This window comes from Euprymna scolopes, chromosome 2 (assembly GCF_053919585.1).
Source record: "Euprymna scolopes isolate OS-2025 chromosome 2, ASM5391958v1, whole genome shotgun sequence".
Classification (NCBI taxonomy): domain Eukaryota; kingdom Metazoa; phylum Mollusca; class Cephalopoda; order Sepiida; family Sepiolidae; genus Euprymna; species Euprymna scolopes.
The window spans coordinates 38,279,917-38,301,370 of NC_136483.1; the positions used below are offsets into that span (position 1 = coordinate 38,279,917).

At 31.8% G+C, this 21,454-nt stretch overlaps 1 protein-coding gene across 3 annotated transcripts in view; it reads left to right on the forward strand.

Moving 5' to 3' along the window:
* The window catches only part of LOC145291179 (uncharacterized), a 315,627-nt gene that overhangs the window by 146,618 nt on the left and 147,555 nt on the right, over positions 1-21,454 (forward strand). For all 3 annotated transcript variants that reach the window (XM_080136747.1, XM_080136757.1, XM_080136763.1), the window contains exon 3: positions 15,548-15,584. In XM_080136747.1, coding sequence (XP_079992873.1) covers positions 15,548-15,584 — 37 coding nt within the window. The remainder of the gene's footprint in view (positions 1-15,547; positions 15,585-21,454) is intronic.

A 21,454-nucleotide genomic window follows, 5' to 3' on the forward strand; every position in this document is an offset into this window, starting at 1 on the left:
ATTTATTTCCCCTGAATTTTTTGAAAAATCTTGTGTAGGTTATAGGGTAGCAGTTTGCGGCAGTGATTCCATAATATCCATACTTTTTTTTTTTTTTTTTTTTAAAGAACTTTATGTACAGAAGACAACCAGCAAGTATTGGAATGTTTGATAATTCCCAAATTAAACATGCCCTTAAACTCTGCCTTTACTATTCATAACTTTTTGCTTGAGTCTTTGTGGATGCTCACCCACTAGTGGTTTGTTTTGATATGGTGGTAAATCAGTTTTGTTTGGTTGCCAATTTCATATTTTGTGATTTTTGGGGTTGGCTGTTGGTTATTCACAGCATTGTAACTGTCAACTTTATAGAAATATCTAGCCTGGGTGTCCGGCGTTGCCCGGTTGTTTTGAGGTGTGTGTTGAGCAAAAAGAAAAAAAAAGTGGTAGTAGACAGTCAGGCTCGAACCCATATCATAAAAGAGAAAAAGAACGTGAAAAAAAAAGTGATGTCTTTGCTGTTGTGTCAATTGCCAAACCGGAAGTGACGTAGGTTTAAATTAAGGCTAAACAATCGAAAAGAGGGGATGAATTTAAAAAATATTGATGCAAAAAGCGACCCCCTCCCTGTAGAAAAGTGTCCAGTTAAGGGTGAAGGAATAAATGTTTTTGGCCAATTTTTTAATATTTGTCAACTGAAGGGTCAACTTCAAAATGATACTGATCTTGAGAAAATCTGTTGCCTTTGTCGAAAGTTTTAGGCAGACAGACATACATTTAAACAGATAAGTGAGATTTATATTATAGACTAGCGAGGGGTACCCGGCGTTGCCCGGGTGTTTGGAGGTGTGTGTGGAAAATCCGGGGGTGGGGTAAAAAAAAAAGTATGAGGATCGAACCCGAACCGTTGAGGCAAAGTTGTAAATTAAAATGTGAAAAAAAAAAAAAGTGCGACGTTAACGATTGCCCCACCGTGAGATGCTAACGGAAACGCGTTTGAATTTATTTAATTACTTGGATTTGGCAGGTGCCCGTTTTAATGAGTTAATGAGGTCAAGTTTGACTGCGGGATAGTATTCATTTACTGCGGAACACTTTTTTTTAAATTTTTATTTTCCCAAGATCTTATGGAAAAAAGACTAACCCACATGCGGCGAGCGACAAATGTTGAATATTTATCTTCCCGAAATCGAGCAAATTAAATAGACAGGCGAGCTTCGTTGTTAACTGAGATATTACGATTTATATGTGATATAAAAAGTTTTAAAAAGTTGTAAACCGACTGACCGCTTCTCTGAAAGAAGCCTTTTGTAGACATACAGAAAAAGCAAACACACACACATACATACATTTTCACTTTTATATTTATTGATAGATGACATGTTTCGATTATGAGAAATGGAGTCAAGATAACAAATGATGTCAACTTTATACACACAGTTGCCAAGTCTGGATCTTCTGAATTTGAAGTATTCATTAGTGTAACTATGCCTGTCATTTTCACTTGTTGATCATATGAAGTCACATCTAGGTTACTAATTGCCCCAAATGAAGCTAAGATGGTTTATTTTGTTTCAATGAAGATTTTTTTTTTTTTTTTTTTTTAACAATTTTGTTTTTTTTATTTTCTGAACTAGTTATGCAAATTAGATGACATTTATTCTTGAGTAAGGATAGTAGGAACACACTTGTGATTATGACCTAGATCCAATTTAAGTAATTTTATAATAAAATTCTGAGACCAATAAAATTTGCATAAATACAGCTGATCTGACTAAATTTATTTGCTTACAGAAGTCATTTTATATCATACCCTCAGATGTCACTGGAAAGAGACTTAAATCATTCCACTGATCCAGAAGATCTCATTCCTGATGCAATACCCTACCTGTATGAAATACTGTAGCCACATCTGGGAGGTGCTGCTGAAAGCATTCTTTCCGGCCGTAAGAGAATACAAAACAGACTTTTAAATCTGGTTTATGTACTCTTTTATTCTCTACAATCTCTTTCTCACAGAAAAGAGGTTGCTAATCTTTCTATTATTTTCATGGTAGGTTTTAGACTGAGCTCTAATCTATTTCCTACCTCTGTAAAAGATTTACAACAAAAGCTCATCTTCTTAAAACCAAAATAATTTTCCTGTGTACTTAAAACTAAATGAAGCTTCATGAACAGTTTCTTTTTGGTCATTTTCAAGTCTGTTAGTAAATTCTTGTTGAACTGTCCTCTTAAATCTAATTCGAACCAGTTTCAACCATTATTACCAATCCTCACTTTGTTGTTTGACTGTCCTCTTGGTACAATCATTAATTTTTATCCCCAAATGGCTTAAGGGCCTTGATAAGCAGTTACTTGTTAGTGTAAAATAACAATTGAACATATCCTTTACATAAGAAATGTGAAAATGTTCCATTTATTCATGTGAATATATAAAAACTATTGAAATTGGGAAATTTGGATTTGTTTTTTAATTTCTCCATTTTTAATTTAGCTACTTTTTTTTTTTACATGGGAGTCACCACTTACCATGCCCAAATTTTATATTACAAAAATTCCATTTAAATGGAAGAAAAAAGAAATTAAAGAAAATCCAGTATGAACAAAATAAAATCTGACAAGAATCAAATATTAATTGTATAAAACGTTAATTATTTTGTCATTAAGCAAACAATCTAAAAAACTCAAAAGAATGGCCCAAATAATCTCAACCAAAAATAATATGCCAAACTTTCAAATTCAAACCAAAACACTAATGTAAAATAGTCAAATCTTGGAATCTAAAATGACTTTCATAGAAGAAAAATTGTAACCGTTATCTAAATTGAGAATGGAGGTAGGTGAGGGGAACTGAGATGACCTTATAATGGTTTAAAGATTGTTAAACACCAAACAAACTTAAATGGAAATACTGTCAACCGTTATTCAGTGAATATCACCGAATATCTGGATCACTGAAGTCAAGCAACGTTGAACCTGGTCAGTACTAAATGGGTGACCATTTCGGACTTCCAGGTGCTGTATGTGCTCTCCGCTGATGTCGGCATTGTTTCCAGTCGTCCTGGACTTTTCCTTGCCACTGGACTCAAACAGTGCCGATTCAGGAGAGGTGTGGTTGACAATTACATGTGCAACTGCCCCTACAGGGGGTAGCCTTGGTCTTTCGAGACTGAACGGAGGCATCGCAACCGTTATTTTTTTTTATTTTTTAATAGATTTTCAAAACCCAATATTTTCCATAATTTGTATTTTTTTTATTCAAATTTTAAATCAGCTATGTCTAAATGATTAAACAGTGATTTATATTGAAATAAATCGAATATTGAATCATATTATGTGTGATGAGCTGCTCATTTTTATTTTTACAATTAACTACTTTTTTATGTAATTTTTTTTTTATATTTTTAATATTGCTTTCGTTTTTTCTTCCCTGTTCATATAATCTTTTCTTGACGTTATCCTTCGTTTTTTATTTACTTTCCCTTCTTACAATTCTTTCCTTTTCCACTTTCACCCCCCCCCCATTCCATCTCTTTATTTAATGTCCTTTTATTTTCCCCCCTTTTTTATTATCAAGAGAAATGATTTGTGAATGTTTGCCAGATCAAATCGTTTTTCCTTTTGCTGGTTTTATTCCTACTTATTTCTCTATTATGGTAAGGGGGCAATACCTTAGCATAAGAAGTGAGATTATTCTGCAAGTTCTTGAGCCTAAAGCATAATGCGTCATTTAAGAATGGCCACACTCTTGTTCGATTCATGACTCACAAAGATGGTTACAGCAAGACTCTACAACCTGCATCTGCTCTTTATCTCAACGAGCAAATTTATTATTGAATCTATTTCAGACACAAATGCAGATGACAGCTATTTATTTTCTGTGTTACGCTTGTCAGATAAAAACACAGCCGTGTTACATCATAATAGGATTTGTACATGTAGTCCTATAAGATATGTTGATCTGTATTTTTCATGGATTAACTTCCATATTTGATTAAAGTATGTTTAGCTGATAATTAATCCTCAGCTCGGTTTGTTTGCAACAAATGAAAAAAACAAAAAAACGTTTTGCAGATATTTGCCTTTTACTTAAATTTTGCAGTTCCTTATTTTATATAAACATTTTTTTCTACTATGCTCCTGCATGTTCACGTGCGTGTACACACACACCACTGAAATCAAGGATGCCCCCTTTCCTGGGGCTAACATTTGATCTCTATATGGGATACATATTCAAGTGTTTGATTAAAATTATTTACCTCTCAAATGTTTAATAAAAAAATGGAAAAACATTCATATTTTTTTTCTCCCTAATTGACCAGTTAACTATGTTATATATTTCTTATGGTCTCCGATTCTTACCGGATTCTTTACTATCACTTGAAGATGCATTATTCCTCACAAACCAGTGTGTGACCATATCGATGAGATCTTTCTTGGACTTTGAATGCTATATTATTTCAAATATTTGGTCAGCGTTTACTTGTAGGGTGAAGCATCCTCATGTCAAGTATCTCTGTACAAAAGTATCTTAGATACTCAAGCACAGTATCTAGTATGTATTCGAATTCTCTCTATATATCATATATATATAGTGTGTGGGTGTGAGGATAAAGAAATGTTCAGAAGTTGGTATTTGAGGGTGCGATAAAACGTGAAAATGACTAATGTACAGGATTCATATTTATACAAATTCAACTTCTTTTAACCATGTGGCTCATTAAACTATAAGATGACATCTGACTTAGATGATCCCTCTTTTGGAGGCACAGGTTCGAATTCTGTTCAAGTTTCATTTTTTACTCTGTAATTTTCATTTACTCACATCCAATGAAGTAAATTAACTATTTATTTAATAGCATGTAAGCACAAGTGTAAACAACAGAAAGCATTATATATATATATATATATATATATATATATATATATATATATATATATATATATATATATAGTGTGTGTGTGTGTGTGACCTTGCCTGTCAAGTTCCTATTGTTTTCAATTTTGATCCCATAGCAGGTATTTTTTTACTGGCTAAAAACCAAATCAAATTTGTTCCTGATATGTCCTAAGGTGGCCTATTATTTGGACATATCAAAGATAAAGTATTCCATGAAAGGAATAAAGAAATATACACTATGGTTTGAATACTGAAACGGAGGAAGTCTTTCTACCAGGGTCCAGTGAAAACCGGTGACTCAATTCTTTATGTAGAATGTTCTGGATTGTTCCATATGATCAAATCCCTTGTATATCAAATTTCAAATCTGTAGACCAAAAATTGAAAAGAGTTTAGTAGACACCGTTCCTCAAACGAAAACAAAAAGTCATTGGCTGAATTGTGTGTAGGCGTTCTGCTCAATGCATGTGCAATGTCATTTTTTGAAAACTGTTGGAGTGTTAGCTTCTAAATTATGTGGAAGGGTAATTCTATACACCGACATAAGTAATACAGAAATAAGAAGGGAAATTTTATGGTTTTAATTTATTCAATGTTATTGATGCTATTCCACTATTCCACATTGAAAATGTCTGCATGAACACCATTTTTGCGGCATAAAATATGGTGCCATGACCCATATATTTTATGAAAGTGCTTTTGTGATTTATTTTTGTTTTTATTGCAGGAGTGACAAGACTTTCGAACTGCACTATGATTTAGTTACTTTTTTACAAAGGAATCGCCACTTATCAAAGCCTGAAAGCCACTTAAGGATATGGGTTAATGTGTAAGGTGGTCAGCAAGACAAAAGTGTAACTGGTATTAATAGAAATTAGGTAGGATTTGATTATTTAAGAGGATGGCTCAACAAGAACTTGTTAACATTTGACTTGAAAACGACCATTTAATGATACTTTTTATTTAGAATAACTCAATGTTTAATAATTAATTTCTTTAGATGAAATATGCGGCAGATTTTTGCTAGTATATTACACCCTTTCCCATGCACACACACCAGGAAATGGTAATCCATGGAATGATTTTTTGATGACAATATATACTATCCCTCTCCCAAAAGTAAGAGTTAATGCCAGAGAGGATGGTATCATAGCAAAATATACTACCCTCTCCCCACCTAAAAGAGGTATCTGGGGGTGGTATCACAATAGAACAGATACTACACTTCACTCCGAAATTGAGTATTGATAGTTCGTTATTTCCTGCAACACGATGATGTGACACAAGGCTCAGAAAGTGGGATTGGAAAGTCAATGTCCTAAAGGAAGCACTCTGGCCTGCAAAATATGCCTAAGCAGTCCTGGTAGGGGCACCTCAGAAAATTAGCAATAAATTAATCCCTTCTCAAATGGAGAAGACAAGATCTGGGAAGATAACTCTCTTAGAACTGCACAGGACCTAGCCATACCTTGGTCAACAGAAGTCATCTCAACAGTGGCCTCTACTCTTGCTTAGATAGTCTGAAATAGTATAGAACATTAAAATATAGTGCAGTAGTTCAATTAATTAAAAGTAATGTAGTTTTGGAGCTCGGACACAAATGCCAAATCTCAATCAGTAATGTCTGAAGTAATAATTGGGCAGGGTTCGAAACCATTAAGGGGTTTATATCCTCTTGCCTTTGTAGAATAGACCAACTTGAAATAATAAGGGTATTGTGTAGATTCAGACTGTTTATTCCGCATGGGCAGACATTTTGACTAAATGCCGATTTCTCTATTTGTTTGCTTGTCAGCTATTTATTATATTTTAGTTATGAATTGATTTTTTTACAAGCTGTGAATAAGAGGAAAACAATAATTACTAACAAAAACTCAGACTTATTGTTCATCAAACATTGGAAGAGATTCTTGTACGATGACACATTGATCAATTGGGCTACAGGAAGTTTATAAAATGGTTACGCACTTTGATTGTAAATAACTTCTATAAAACAACTTCATATCGACCTGTTTTTCTCCTGTTAATATTACTTTCATAATTACATTGAATTTTAATCTCCGCCAAGATTGAACAGTTATTTTATTTAAAACATTAGTTTTTTTTAACACGTATGTATCCACAATTTTCTAGTTCTTTATAAGCCTTCTATACTATTGTCTTGTATAAATGCATTTTGTCAACTTTCAGTTTCCAGTTTCAACTTCAAAACACTAAGTTATTTTGTTTGTTTTTTTTAATTAATTACTTACATTTAATAAAAATAAATATAGTAATTTTTACAAAATTTCTATACAACACTAACTTGAAGCTTCTATCTTTCTTCAAAATATTTAATTAATTTATAAACATATCCTCATGATTAAACACATAAATTACGTCAAATTATTTTCCCTAATTGCTAACAGGAATTTTAATTTAATTTTTATTTTCAATTTAACATTTTTTAATGCAAGTTTAATTTAGACTCCTCGATTTTATAAGTTCATTTACTTTTTTTAAAACCATATTTTAGGATTATTTTTAATGTTTTATTTCATGTTAATGCACAGGTGTAGCTTTTGTAATTAGGTTTTAATTTTAAGTAATTTTATTCAATTTAACTTTCACAAATCTGTAGGACTCACGGTGAAGTCACCACTTATAGGCAATATAGTTTGGTAGGATAATCAATTTATAATCAGGACTTATCAATTTTTAGGACCAATGTTGCATGTGCTGCAACTTTATTGAAGTTGAAAGTAGGAGTGTATCTGTGGGATCATTAAAGGTAAATTAAACGGGATCGCCGATTAATAGAAAGGCTTCATCGACCACATCCCTACATTAAAAATGAAATTCAGAAAATAATGACACTCAACAAGGAACACAAAATCTGTCTAAACATAAAATAAACATTTATTTACGTGTTAGGAATATTAGTTTAAATTGTTCCAGAATAAGTGTTTTCTTTTGTGGAATGTTCACAATGAAAGATTAGTAAAGTGAATTTATTTTAAATGATATAAGGCCTTTTTAAAACTAGATTCTGAAAATATTTTTTGTTTATTAAATTAGGTGACAGTATAGAAGTATAAGTACCAAAAATTTATAAAGAACTAAAAGAAAAATGAGATAATTCAAATATTTTATTTTAAAAAAATGTTTACATAGGATAATTCTCGTGTACATAAATTAAAAATAATTCAATTGAGTTTTCGCATATCATGATTTGGATTGTATCTGGAAAAAAAGGGATCAATTTAGTGCAACGCTATAATTAAAGTGATTACATACGTTAAGTCATTAAAAATACTTTTTAATTTTATTTTAACCTGAAAGTAAAGTCTGTAATCAATGATAATCTCTGAAAAAAAATTTTTTAAAAGTGAAAAGGAAATCATTTACAGGTGGGGGACAAACTCCTTTAGGTTTGCCGAAATTTATTTATAATTAAATTATTTTTTACAGAAAATTGGGGAAATCACATTTTCTGTAGATATGAACACCTGAAGATTGTGACTTTGATTGCTTATCAAATTCAGTTCCTATTTTACAATGTTCGTGTTTTTTTATGTTTGAATACTATTTTAGACACCAGAACTGGAAAATGTTTTTTGTGTGCATTATTTAATGAAATTTCTCTTTTTTTAATATTTTTGATAGAAATTTACAGAAACAGAACTGAAATTACTGTCTGTTTGTTGAAAAATATTTATTTCGGAAAATAAATTTGGCACTTGTGCACTAGTGTGAAGGAACCACATTTTGGTTTTCAGTTTGGAGATTTGGAGAGTGCATAGCAGGGACAGACAAATGCAATTTCAGAGCCGAATCGAAAATCTCAAAAATAAATGCTTTGTTTTTCTTTTTGGATGTTACACATTTATTTAATTAAAAATAAATATAAGAAAATTATAAAACAAAATAGTTTTTTTTTGGGGGGGGGGGGTTAACACGAAATAGATTAGAATCCCCCCCCCATAACAAAGCTAAAATATTGAAATTTTCATAACTAATAAAATATAATCATTACATTTATTATAATGAAATTTGTCAAAATGTATGATTTTTATAAATATCTTTGAACATGCATTATTGAAATGCGTGTGAATTTTGACAAAACTACTTTTTCTTCCCCCCACCCCCGAAAATTTTCAATTTTTGGAACAGTTAAAACTTTAATGTTTTCTGGCCCTACAGTATTCTCTCCAAATGTCTAAACTGAAACTGAAAATAAGTGGTTCCTTCGCAGTAGTGCACAAATGCTATAACTTTAATTTAATTAACTTATTGCTTTTGTTGTTTGTTTAAATAAATTAATTTGAAACTTTTTTCTTTTGCTAAACTGACTTATCTCCCTTGTTTCAGAAGTTAATGGCCGTCCTATTGTTTTAAACCAAAGCGGTAAACTTGAAAAAAAAAAAAAAAAAAAATAGCAGTTGTTGAATTTTCGTAATTTTGGGGTATATTACTATTTTCGACATGACAAGTTTTTGCATAAAATGACATATTTAAAGAAATCGATTTGTCGCCTCTATCTCAACAAGCACCGAAAAATGTTTGTACGTATCCGTGACGGAAAGAAAATATACACAAAAAAATCATGTAAATTGATCAAATAGTTTTATTTTGTATTTTATAAAGAAAATCATTTTAATGATTTATAGAAATTAATGTTCCTCTCAATATTAAGAATAGCTTTATAAAATCTTTCAAAGGTTTAATTTATTGTGAATTCTTTGTCATGAAAAATGTCGTTGAGGTCGCCAATCATCGTTTAGCCATAACATGTCATTTTCTTTTTAAATAACACTAATTCGTCAATTAACGAGAGTTTTTATGCATATTTTCTGATTGTTACAGGTATGTACACTATAAAGATTTTTCGGTGTTTGTTCAAAGAATGAAAATCGAAATATTTAATGCTGATTAAAACCAATGGTATCTACTTAATTGCCATGTCGAAATTAGTAAAATATCCAAAAATTATGAAAAATGAAGTAGAACATTATTATTAATGAAAATAGTTATCGAAGACATTGCAAGTAATACTTAAATAATAAACAGAATTCCAAACTGAGTTACTTCCCTTATTTGTTACATTTCAAGGTGCTTATTCAGATTGGTACTTATAGCGATAAAAAAAACTTTTATATTATATCTGCTTGTCATAGAATGAAAATTGTATATTCCAAAAATCACAAAAATTGGTCAAGTAGGTTTATTTATTTATATTTTTTTTTTTAATGAAAAACAAATTTTTATCAATAAGTGACAGACGAGGCCATATTCTTCTAGAGAACATAAGACGAGGTAATCAGTGATTTTGACTATCCATGTGAATTAGGTTGTCTGCCCTCGTCCACCAATTCGTAGATTGTAAAATGGATGCCTTTTTTTACCGTCATTGAAACAGTAAAATTTAATTTTCTTGAATAAAAAACAAACAAAACTATCAAATCACATGATTTTTGGAATTTTTCAGTGTGTCGTGACTGGTAACGTACATCATACAAACATTTCTGTATTTTCTTTAATTTTAAATGCCGATATAAGTGTCAATGTGAATAAACACCCATTTCAACATTAATAGTGGATCTGGATTAGTGAGGTGTATCAGAATTTTTGTAGGAATTTTTGACACCCCTAACACGAAACTGCGAATAAAATATAAAAATCTCGTAATTTCTGTTAAAAGTGGGTTGTTTATTTTCTTTATGGATTATACTTCCAAAATAAACTATTAAAGTTGTTTTAAAAGTAATAGAAATATTTTTTTTTTTTTTTAAACAGTAATGAATTTTCTAACTCAATATTTTTCAATTTTTAAACTTTAAAAATCTATCAATTTTTCTATTGATTCTATTTTTACGATATTTTCAGGGTCAATGTGAAATTTTATGTTCTTTCCAATAAATCGAATATAATATTTTAGACAAACGTTTTTTTTTTTTAATTCACCCCCCCCCATTTTCAAGTGTCTATTAAAAAGTAAATAATTAATTTACTCACAAATTGAAGAGAAAAGGTCAATAAATAATATATTCAAATTTAAAACAAAAAAAAACGTAGTGTTTTTTTTAGAATTTTACCTGTAAAGTTTGAAGTTTAAAACCTTTTTTTAAACCACGTTATTTATTTTATTTTTTTTTTAATGGAACCTTGGTCCTTGCTCCTTTTTTAATTGAAAAAAAAATTAGGGCTTGAATTACATTTTTCGAGGAGTTATAAGCTTGGAAAGACAGGGGGTCGAATAATTCACGCCTCCCATTTTGAAATGCCTATTAAAAAGTAAATAATTAATTTATGTACCAAAGTCTTATATATCACAAATTGAAGAGAAAAGGTCAATAAATAATATATTCAAATTTAAAACAAAAGAAAAGTACTGTTTTACCTGTAAAGTCCGAAGTTAGAAATTTACCTGTAAAGTCCGAAGTTTAAAACCTTAAAAAAAAAAAACAAAAAAAAAACACGTTTTTTAAAAAAAAAATTTTTTTTAATGAAACCTTGGTCCTTGCTCCTTTAATTGAAAAAAAAAAAAAAAAAAAAAATTAGGGCTTGAATTACATTTTTCGAGGAGTTATAAGCTTGGAAAGATGGGGTGGAATTATTCACTATTTTCACGAAATTTCTGACACATCTAGTGGATCATGAAATGTAGTAATATTACGGTAAATGTTTACAACAGAACACCAACCAATAAAATTTTTTTTTTTTTTTTTTTGATAGGTTTTTGGGGTCGCTGAAAAGGAATCTGATATTCAAATCCGTCGCAAATTTACCGTTTGCATGATATTAACCCCTGAACACTCGCACTATTTTGTGCCAACTCACTCACCGCCATCGTTTATGCTATTCTTACATGATGCGTTCGTGCATGAACGCGCATAGTAAAGTGACTTGTCACATCGCGGAAGAATTTTTTAGCAGACATTTGAAATAACAAGAAAGTTTTCAAAAACAAAATGTGGTTCATTTTTCTGTGTTGTATTTATTTGCTTCCCCACTGAGCAAATTACGTACAAGGCCATTTTTTAATGTGGAGGGGGAAGGGAAAAGAGGACCAGCTCCCGAGAGGTAGGGAATGGGAGCTGTTGCCAGCTGGTCCATGTAGGGTTGCCCCCTACATGGACCAGAAGATTGCCACAAGGGCAATGGTCTTTGATTGCAGCATCTGCCGGACCAGATACTACACTTTGATCTTGGCCCGAAGGCCACGAAGGTGCCTCCCCGAGGGGGGGGGGGCGTGGTGTTCATTTTTCTGTGTTACGTAGTTTTTGATGCTTTTTAATTAATCTAAAAAAAAAAAAAAACTTAAGTTTTCACGAGCGCGCGCAACACCATCCGACCCCCCCTGCTCCTGCTCCTCCACCGCCCTACCCTTAATGTAAACAGAATTTTTGTGAAAAATTAAACAGTTCTTTTGCTCGGTGTATGTCGGCGCGTTACTTACGGTAAATTGGTAGGGGGGGGCCTTACTTACGGAAAAACGGTAAATTAAAATGCAGAAGGACCTGTTAAATGTTGTACTAGTTCTATAATTGAATACCCCCCCTCAAAAAAAAAAAAAAAAACGAAAAATAAAAATGCTTTTGAAAACTGCCCGTAACACAGAAAAATGAACCACATTTTTTTTGTTTTTGAAAACTTTATTTCAAATGTCTGCTAAAAAATTCTTCCGCGATGTGACAAGTCACCTTACTATGCGCGAACGCATAATGTAAGAATAGCATAAACGATGGTGATGAATTGGCACAAAATAGTGAGGGTCCAGGGGTTAATACCATGCCAACGGTAAATTTGCGACGGGTTTGAATATCAGATTCGTTGTCAGCGATCCCGAAAACCTAGAAAGAAAAACAAATTTTATTGGTCAGTGTTCTGTTGTTAAAATAACCATTTACCGTAATATTACTAATTGCAATATGACAATTAAGTGCATACCATTGGTTAGAGTTAAAATTGATATAAAAATTGAATAACATTGGTTTTTAATTAAATTTTGAATCTTTTGATTTTCATTCTTATTCCGAACATGTACCATTTTTTTTTTCTTTGTCCTATTTTTGTTTTTTCCTGGTAGGAAATTATGGACTTGCACGAAATTTAATAGTACCTTTCCTAATTTTACAACCTGAAATAACTTTCTATTCGACAGTTGAAATGCTTTCAACTTTCAAGTAGTCTTTTTTTTTTTTTTTTTTTTTTTTTTGACTAATTTCGGAAGAAACCAATTAGATTCCTCCACAGTTCATCCATCACCTACCTGCCGTGACTTCAAGTATCCTGATTGGGGGGGGGGGGTATAGCAAGTGAAGAAGGCACCTTACTGTTTCTGATGTACTTCCATCCCACCACCCTATACAGCTCATAATATTCTCAAATGGTCACCCATCTGATACTGGCCAGGCTCATTGTTGCTTAACTTCAGTGATCTGCTGAAAACCAGTGTCAACGTAATTATGCCTTATTATAAGTAACATAGAGGTATAAAATAATAAACGTATATATCTGGCTTACTTCAATAATCACGTATGCAAATTTATTTTGATGAGCAAAGAAAGGAAGGCTTAAGCTTAACTGATAATAAAGAAAAGAATAATCATATATGCTAATGTCATTTTTATGAGCAAAGAGACTAGGCTTAACCTTAATTGATCATAAAAAATAAAGTGTAATTCTACCTGAGAATTCTTTCAAACTCCTCAGCCTAACATGGACAATATGAACTGGAACAAATACATTGAGGACATTGCAAAGGCTGCTGCAAAGAAGGTGGGTTCCCTCTATCAAGCTTGAAGACTAATCGCACCTACAAGTCCACCATTTGCCCATGCATGGAGTATTGTTGCCACATCTGGGCTGATGCATCTACCATTAGCCTCTCCCTTTTGAATAGGGTCCAAAAACAGTTTACAGTCTAGTAGGTCCCACTTTGTCAACTAAGCTCCAACCCCTGTCTCATCGCTGCAATATTGCATCTCTGCCTGTTTTACAAATATTTTAGTGGAATGTGTTCTGATGAACTTGTTACACTTGTGCCCCCTTGATGTACATATCCCAACAAACCTGCTTAGTAACAAAATGTCTCTCCTTCACTTTTGAGGTTTCTAAATACCAAAAAGCTTTCTACTCTGATAGTTTATTTCCTCTACTTTGGAATTCCCATCCTGCTACCTGTTTCTCTGACTGTAGTGATATGCAGAAGTTTAAATGTAATGTAAACCAACATTTTGTTAATCTTTCCTAGGCATGGTCTCAAATAGTAGCCCCTTATGTTCGAGTGGCGATATGCCTTGTTAGAGGTGGACGCAAGTAAAAAAAAACATCAAAAGCAACATAATTTACTGTTCTACCTAGCTGATTAAGTTTGCAGCAATTTTACTTAGTTTAAAACGTTTGAATTCGAAAAACAAATAATGTTGAATATTATGCAAGAAAAAAAAAATGTCCAAAATGTCTTTTCATCTTTGAAATCTCAGTAATGGTTCAAAAACAAAATACTGGTAGAAACTCATCCAAAAGATGTAACGTTTATTTATAGGCGTGTTCCTACCGGTATATTTGTTTTTTTGAGCTATTACTGAGACTTCAAAGATATAAGAGACCCATGTTGTCCATTTTTTTCTTATTCTCGTGTAACACTCAACACTACTTGCTTTTTGAACCCAGTAAACATTTTAAAGTAAAAACACTAAAAACATTCAGCTAGGTAGAAGAGTAAATTATTATTTCTTTATATGTTCATTGTAAAACAACCCAAATTCCTTCATTAATATTTTTGTGATTAATATAGGCACACTGCTTTATTTGCAGATTTTTGAGACAGTGGATTAGTTTATTTTTCAATTATTTTTTAGTAACACTTGTTTTGCTTATTAATATTTTATAAAACTTTACTCGTAGACTTGTTCTTAAAGTAAGACTTGGATATTTTTCAGAGGGGGATAAGTTTTATCTTAACGAGTTTTTGTTTTTTTTACAGTAAAATTTATCTTGTATGTGAAAACAGTAGGAAATCAATTATTATTGATAAAAATAAATTACTACTACTGCTAGTTGAAAATAAACATTTCGTTGATAACTTTGTAAACATGAAACCTTAACATTTTAGTAATTTCAAAATAAATTTCACTTTTAAATGTGACAGCAAAGAAAAGGAAAATAAGTGTCTTGCTTGCAATTTAGAAAAATCAAATTGATCCTTTTACAGAAAGCATTTGAACAAAAATTCTAAATATTTTGTTCATGAAATCAAATATTATAAAGCCGAATTCTTTGTTAAAATCATAACATTGAATTAGAAAAGTTAATAAAACGTCCTTTTTCAAAACAATATATAAATTAGCTAACCTTGCGAATTAAATTGCATGTGCATTTACTGTGCAAAGTTGAATTCACTTGAAATAGGGTGTTTTCACTTCACTGTTAGTGCAAGAAATGAGTTAAACTTTTGTGGTTCTTTGTTTAGAATTAATAATTTCGTTTAACTATTTTGTGAATCCTTATATAAAATGTAAAATTAATTCTCCTGCAGTTCTTAAAAGTGCAGATATACTCTTTAAATAACAAAAAAAAAAAAAAACAATTATCCATCTAAAATTGTCTTTTTTTTCTTTGGTAGAGTTCATGAATTTTTAATTTTAGTTCAAAATGTCTTTTTTTTTTTTTTTTGTCTTTCAGTTGCTGATCAATTATGGAAACAGAAATTGATTTCCAGGTAAAATAAACTTTTAATTTGTATTTCTTTTGTCAGTTGTATCACTACGCTTCCCTTTTCTCTTGAGCTCAAAGCAAACAATTAAAAAAAATATATATTAAAAAAAAAATACTGGATGCCAGGTGGTGGGCAGCTAGATAACTGATGATAAAAACATTAAAGACTTTAGAAATGAAAGGACAATCATAGCTCCTATAAAGAAAGAAAGACATTGCAAACCGGAAAGGAAAAAAAACGTTATGGAAGTCTCTTCTCACATCCATCTAGCAGTTTTATACTCATTAATTTTGAGATAGGACGAATATATATTTACAAATACATATTGCTCTTATAGTGAAAGATTTTCTTTTAATATTCTTTTTTCCTGTTTTAGGCGTCAAAACAGGAAGATGCAAAGAAAGATGTTTAACTATGTTCTCTCTTTTGAATAAGATCTTACATGTGTGCAGATATAATTACAGATAATATGGTCAATATTAAATATTTTTTGTATTTAGAACAGTAATAACTAGTGCTAGGACAACAGCATATTCTTTTCATTGTTTTGACTCTCGAGTGTGTGGCAGGTGATATCTTATACGCTTTTATATAGAGTGATGTAGTTCTTGGTTGATTAACTGTGTTGGATATATACTCAAGAGTCAAAAGAATGAAATGAATATTCTAGTGTCATAGCTCTAGTAATAACACTATTTCTACTGAATAAGGTGAAAATTTATTTGATTTTAAAATCAAAAAATGTCTTAAATCTGTCACCATTTTGGATTATCATGTTTATTTTACACTTGTGAAGTCTACATACACACAATTATTTTACAGAGTTATTCCTAAGATAATTTAAGTTTTCACTTTTGTATACATAAAATATATATGCAGACTAATCATCTGAGAGAGGTAAAAAAAAAATGGCGGCATTGATCCTAGGCGGGTTGAGCCAGTTTCTTGATGAGGAAGTATCACGAGGATATCAAATTCAAAAACTCTCTAATCACTCGTAAGGGAAGATGAAGATATTTGATGTTTTTGCAGGAAAGTATAGATATCCTCCTTCATACAACACCTGGTATTCCCAAATGATCACCCATCTCGTACTAACCAGACTCAACATTGCTTAACTTTGGTGATCTAATGAGAACTTGTGTCAATGTGAGGATTAGCATTGTTATATATACAAAACCTGATGTTTTTTTTGTGTGGTTTCTTCATTAGAATATTGTACAAAATAGTTGTATATGTGAAAATTTAACATAGTTAAATGACCTAGATAATGGCAACAGTATTAATATATAAGATAAATCTTTCATTCAATTGTACTATAGATCTTGTTAGAATATCTCTATTTTGTTTGATATTCAAGCAAATATTCGATAACACTTATTGGTCTTTTTACCTTGAAATAAAAATTTTAACCTTTATACAAAAATTTTATCTATCTCCTCTGAAATTTTGTAAAATAATTGCATGTTTTATTCTATTTTTTATTTTAAAATGCAGTTAGAATTTTTTAGTAAAATTTTAAAATGGTAAAATATTTTTGGCATGAAAAACATGGCTGCCAATGATTAAAATTAGATTTTGAAAACTTTAAAAAGTAAATTAGAATTTTATTTCTGGACAAGAAATACCAGAGAAATTTAATACCAAAAAATTCTATCCAAAATGTGGCTGATGACTTGGCCAAATAGGAAAGATATTTTAGTGGTTCTATAGTACGATTGAACCGAATCTTATATATAAAATCCTTTATCACATATATAAGTCTAATTTTGCCTAAATAATTGGATACCACCATGAACTGTGATCTATTATATATAGTTCAAATCCTGTCAGACTTATTGCCATTTGCACACTAATTCTGTGGGTAAAATTCCTCTCAACTATGAATAAAATAACATTTGTTCAACTAAGTGCATATAAGCCTAAAAAAGTTTATGAAATAGAAAAATCATCTACTCTCCTCTCTGGTGAAAACGTTTTATTTTGAGCTAGCAGAAAGACTCGACGTTGCCCAAGATTAAATGATCAACTATTGTTCCACATTTCCAATACTTTTATTGATATCAAAATCGATGAAATAGACCATTTTTCAATCAAATCATTTGATTGCCTGCTCTAGTCAAGGATCCATTGTAGTGTATCAGGAGGAAGTTTCACATGCCTCCTCACACTGACTTGGTCCACAATACATTGTATTCTACACTGCACTGTACAGAACTTACTGTGGATTTTATAAAATTACAATAAGGTTCCAGACTTTTTTGTCCAGGCATTTAAAATTGTTGCAGACTCTTGAAATTTCAGTATGTTATTACGTCTTATGAAATGACTGAATAATTTCTATGATTTCAAGTTCAAATGAACAGCTACAGCAGAAATTATAATACACCCTACTAAAGCCTAATTGTTACAACTGGGGAATTTCAAAAATGTAGTTTGGATGTGAGGACACTTCAGAAGAATATGCAATAAAATTTTGTTTTAAACTTGGAAAAAATTCCACAGAAACGTATGGAATGCTTCAGACTGCTTTTGGACTATCTTGCATGAATCAAGCATCAATTTTTGAATGGCATAAAAGATTCAAGGAATGCAAGGAGTTTGTGAGGAATGATGAGTGGGGTGGGAGGAATAAAGAAGTCAGAACACCAGAGTTGATTGGCTAAATAATTTCATGGATAAGGACTGTCATGTGTCTATAGTGACAATAAGTACAGTTTAATGTCAGTGCACACAATTATTCATGAGAAATTAAAGATGTAGAAAATTTGCACAAAGTTTGTCCCAAGAGTGCTCAGAAGATTAGAAAGAAAGACGTCATGACAGTCGGGAAATCATTGAGTTGATCAATTCAGATCCTGTAGTTCTTGATGCTCTGGTAACCTGTGATGAAAGCTGGATCTACTGCTTTGACCCACAGACCAAGAGACAGTTCAGTGGAAGTATGCTATGTTGAGGTTTTAAGGGAGTTCAGGAAAAGATTCCGTTGGAAGAGGCCAACACTCTTAAAATCGGGTCAATGGCATTTCCACCAGTACAATACAACTCCATCCTTGTCACAGACTATTTGACCAAGATGGGCGTCAAAACAGTTCTTCGCCCTCCCTACAGTCCAGACCTTGTGACTTTTGGTTATTCCCTAAGTTTAAGGAAAACCTTAGAGGCTGTCATTATGAGATAATTGAGGAGATGAAAGAGGCTGTGATGAAGGTCATTGACACGCTCACACCATGGACTTCCATGGGACCTTTCAGTTGTTGGAACGGTATAACAAGTTCATTGCAGCCGGAGGAGATTACTTTGAAGGGGACTAAAGTTTCATATGTGTACTATCAATAAAAGTGCCCATATGAAAAAAGTCTAGAAACTTATTTAAAGCATATAGGGGTTTGAATCTAAAATGCAAAAGGTTAAATATCATGGTTTAATTGTGTTCTAAACAGAAAAATTTCGAATGTGCTCCTATCTTATCAAAGAATCTACTGTTGATTTTATATGCTTGGCCCTTCTGCTTGTGCGTTAGTAAAACTTCTCAAATGCACTTGTGATGTTAGGCTGTTAACTTTGAAAATCAGACTTCCTTTCGATTATCTAATTTTGATACTTAAGTTTTGTCTTAGGATGTCTCTAAGAACATTCCCAGACACAGTACATTTGTGAAATTTTTTAAAAATCAAACAAACTGTTTTGAGTTTATATGGAACACACACACACAAAGTGCCTTTTATATATAAGTACAGTTAAGTAGGAATTTTAAAGTTATAATGAAAAATCTAAGTGGAAACTGACTAACGAAAAATAATTGGCAACAATTGAAATGGATGGCTCTTATCTTGGTGAGGCTCCATGTTTTGACAAGTTTCTGGGTTTGATCTTTACTCCTGATCTGAAATGGAACACGTACATCAGGTCTATTGCCAAGGACGCTGGGAAAATGGTAGGACCCTTCTATCGCTCTAGAAGATATCTCACTATTGATGCAATTCTCTATTTGTATAAAAGCCAAGTACGTCCAAGGATGGAGTACTGCTGCCACATCTGGGCAGGAGCTGCTAAAAGCAGCCTATCCTGCCTTGACAGAGTACAAAATAGACTTCGTGGCTTAGTGGGGGATGCTCTTTTCTCTTTCCTACAGCCTCTCTCCCACAGAAGAGACATTGCAAGCCTGTCTTTATTTTATTATTTCCATGGCAAGTGCTCGTCTGAGCTCCAATCTCTGGTCCCCTCTTGCCAATCTTTCACAAAAAACACCCGTCTAGCTGAAACTACTGTCATTAATTTTCCCCATTCTTTATCTGTGCCTAAATCCAAACATAGATTCCATGAGCAGAGCTTGTTTCTTAGAAGTGCACGACTGGAACTCTCTTCCGTTTGCCTGTTTTTCCACCTCACTACAATTTAGATGTCTTCAAGTCCAACATAAACAAACTCCTGACAAACCGCCCCCTTAAGTAAGACACTCTATCAAATCTCCAATACTAATTATTACTATCTCATTGATTACTGTACATGCAATAACCTTTATCCCCGAGTGGCTTCCGGGCCTTGATAAGTGGTGAGAGAGAAAAAAAAAAAAAAGCAAGCTCTACCAGAGTTTTAAAATTCTTCAAGCAACTCATGCCTACCAAAATCATGCAGCAAGCTATGAAAACCACAAAATATAATGCTACCTGCTGATTTTATAAGTATCAGTTCTTTGTTATTGTAGTAAAATCAAAAACTTGGGTTTTCATTAAAAAACAATAACTATTTAATATTTTTGTCAATTTCAACAAATAGCAATGTTATCTACCTAATTGTTATGTTACAATTAGTTATTTTCATGGAATATTATATAAAACATATTTCCATGATTCAACAAAGAAATGATTTCAGACATGTTTTTTGATAGTCATCAAAGAAGCAAGTGCTCACGTGTTTGTGCCTTGTGTGACTGTATGTAGAAACAACAGCAATAATGACCTTACCTTCAGGTGGGATCTGAAAGAGACGCCATGAAGATTGACTGAGCTTTTATACCAAACCTGAGTCACATGTGATGGGGGAGGTGACAAATAGATAAAAACGGTTGGAGAGAGGAAGGAAATGAAGTCTACGGGCATTTTTGTGTAACCGCTATTAGGAAGCAACTGTTGCAAGAACAAATTTTTTTTTTTTTTTTTTCTAAGAAAAAGTCGGAACTGAAGTTATTTCAACAGTTTTTGTCACGTGTGATTTAAGCACAAGGGAAATAACTATTTGAATCGGCCTAAGTTTGAGTTTTTTGAAGTTTTAAAAAATTAATTACCTCTCCTGCATGCTCTTCAGTTATATAAGCTAAAATTGCTAATTTTTTCAAAAACTTTTCTTTAATAATTTTCTACCTTATCAGTTTTTATAATTTTGGGATATGTTCATAACTGCAACATGACAGTTCATTAGATACCATTGGTTTCACTTGAAATTCAATATTTTAAGTTTTGAATTTTGCTGCAATCATGAAGAACCAAAGTATCTTCTATTTTCCTTATTCTATTTTATTCTAGAAATTGAATTATTCCATGATATGCAGAAATTTCATTTCTATAAATTTTTGTTGTGCTGCTTTGGAAATATGTATATATTAATAAAATTGTTAATGCTTACTAAAAATTGGATTCTTTTTAAAAACGTTATAATTAATGTATGACTCATTATTTGAAATATCAACTCTCCTACAATGGATGAATGTAACACAATGATAGTTTAAAGTAAGGAAATATAATTTCTTAGAAAGGGCATTCTGGATAGGGTAGAATTTGAAATTATTTAAAATGTTAAATAAAGTTATTTTTAGCTTTAAAATTCTAAGCAAATTTCATTAATTTATTGAAGGTTTTGGAAGCTATTACATT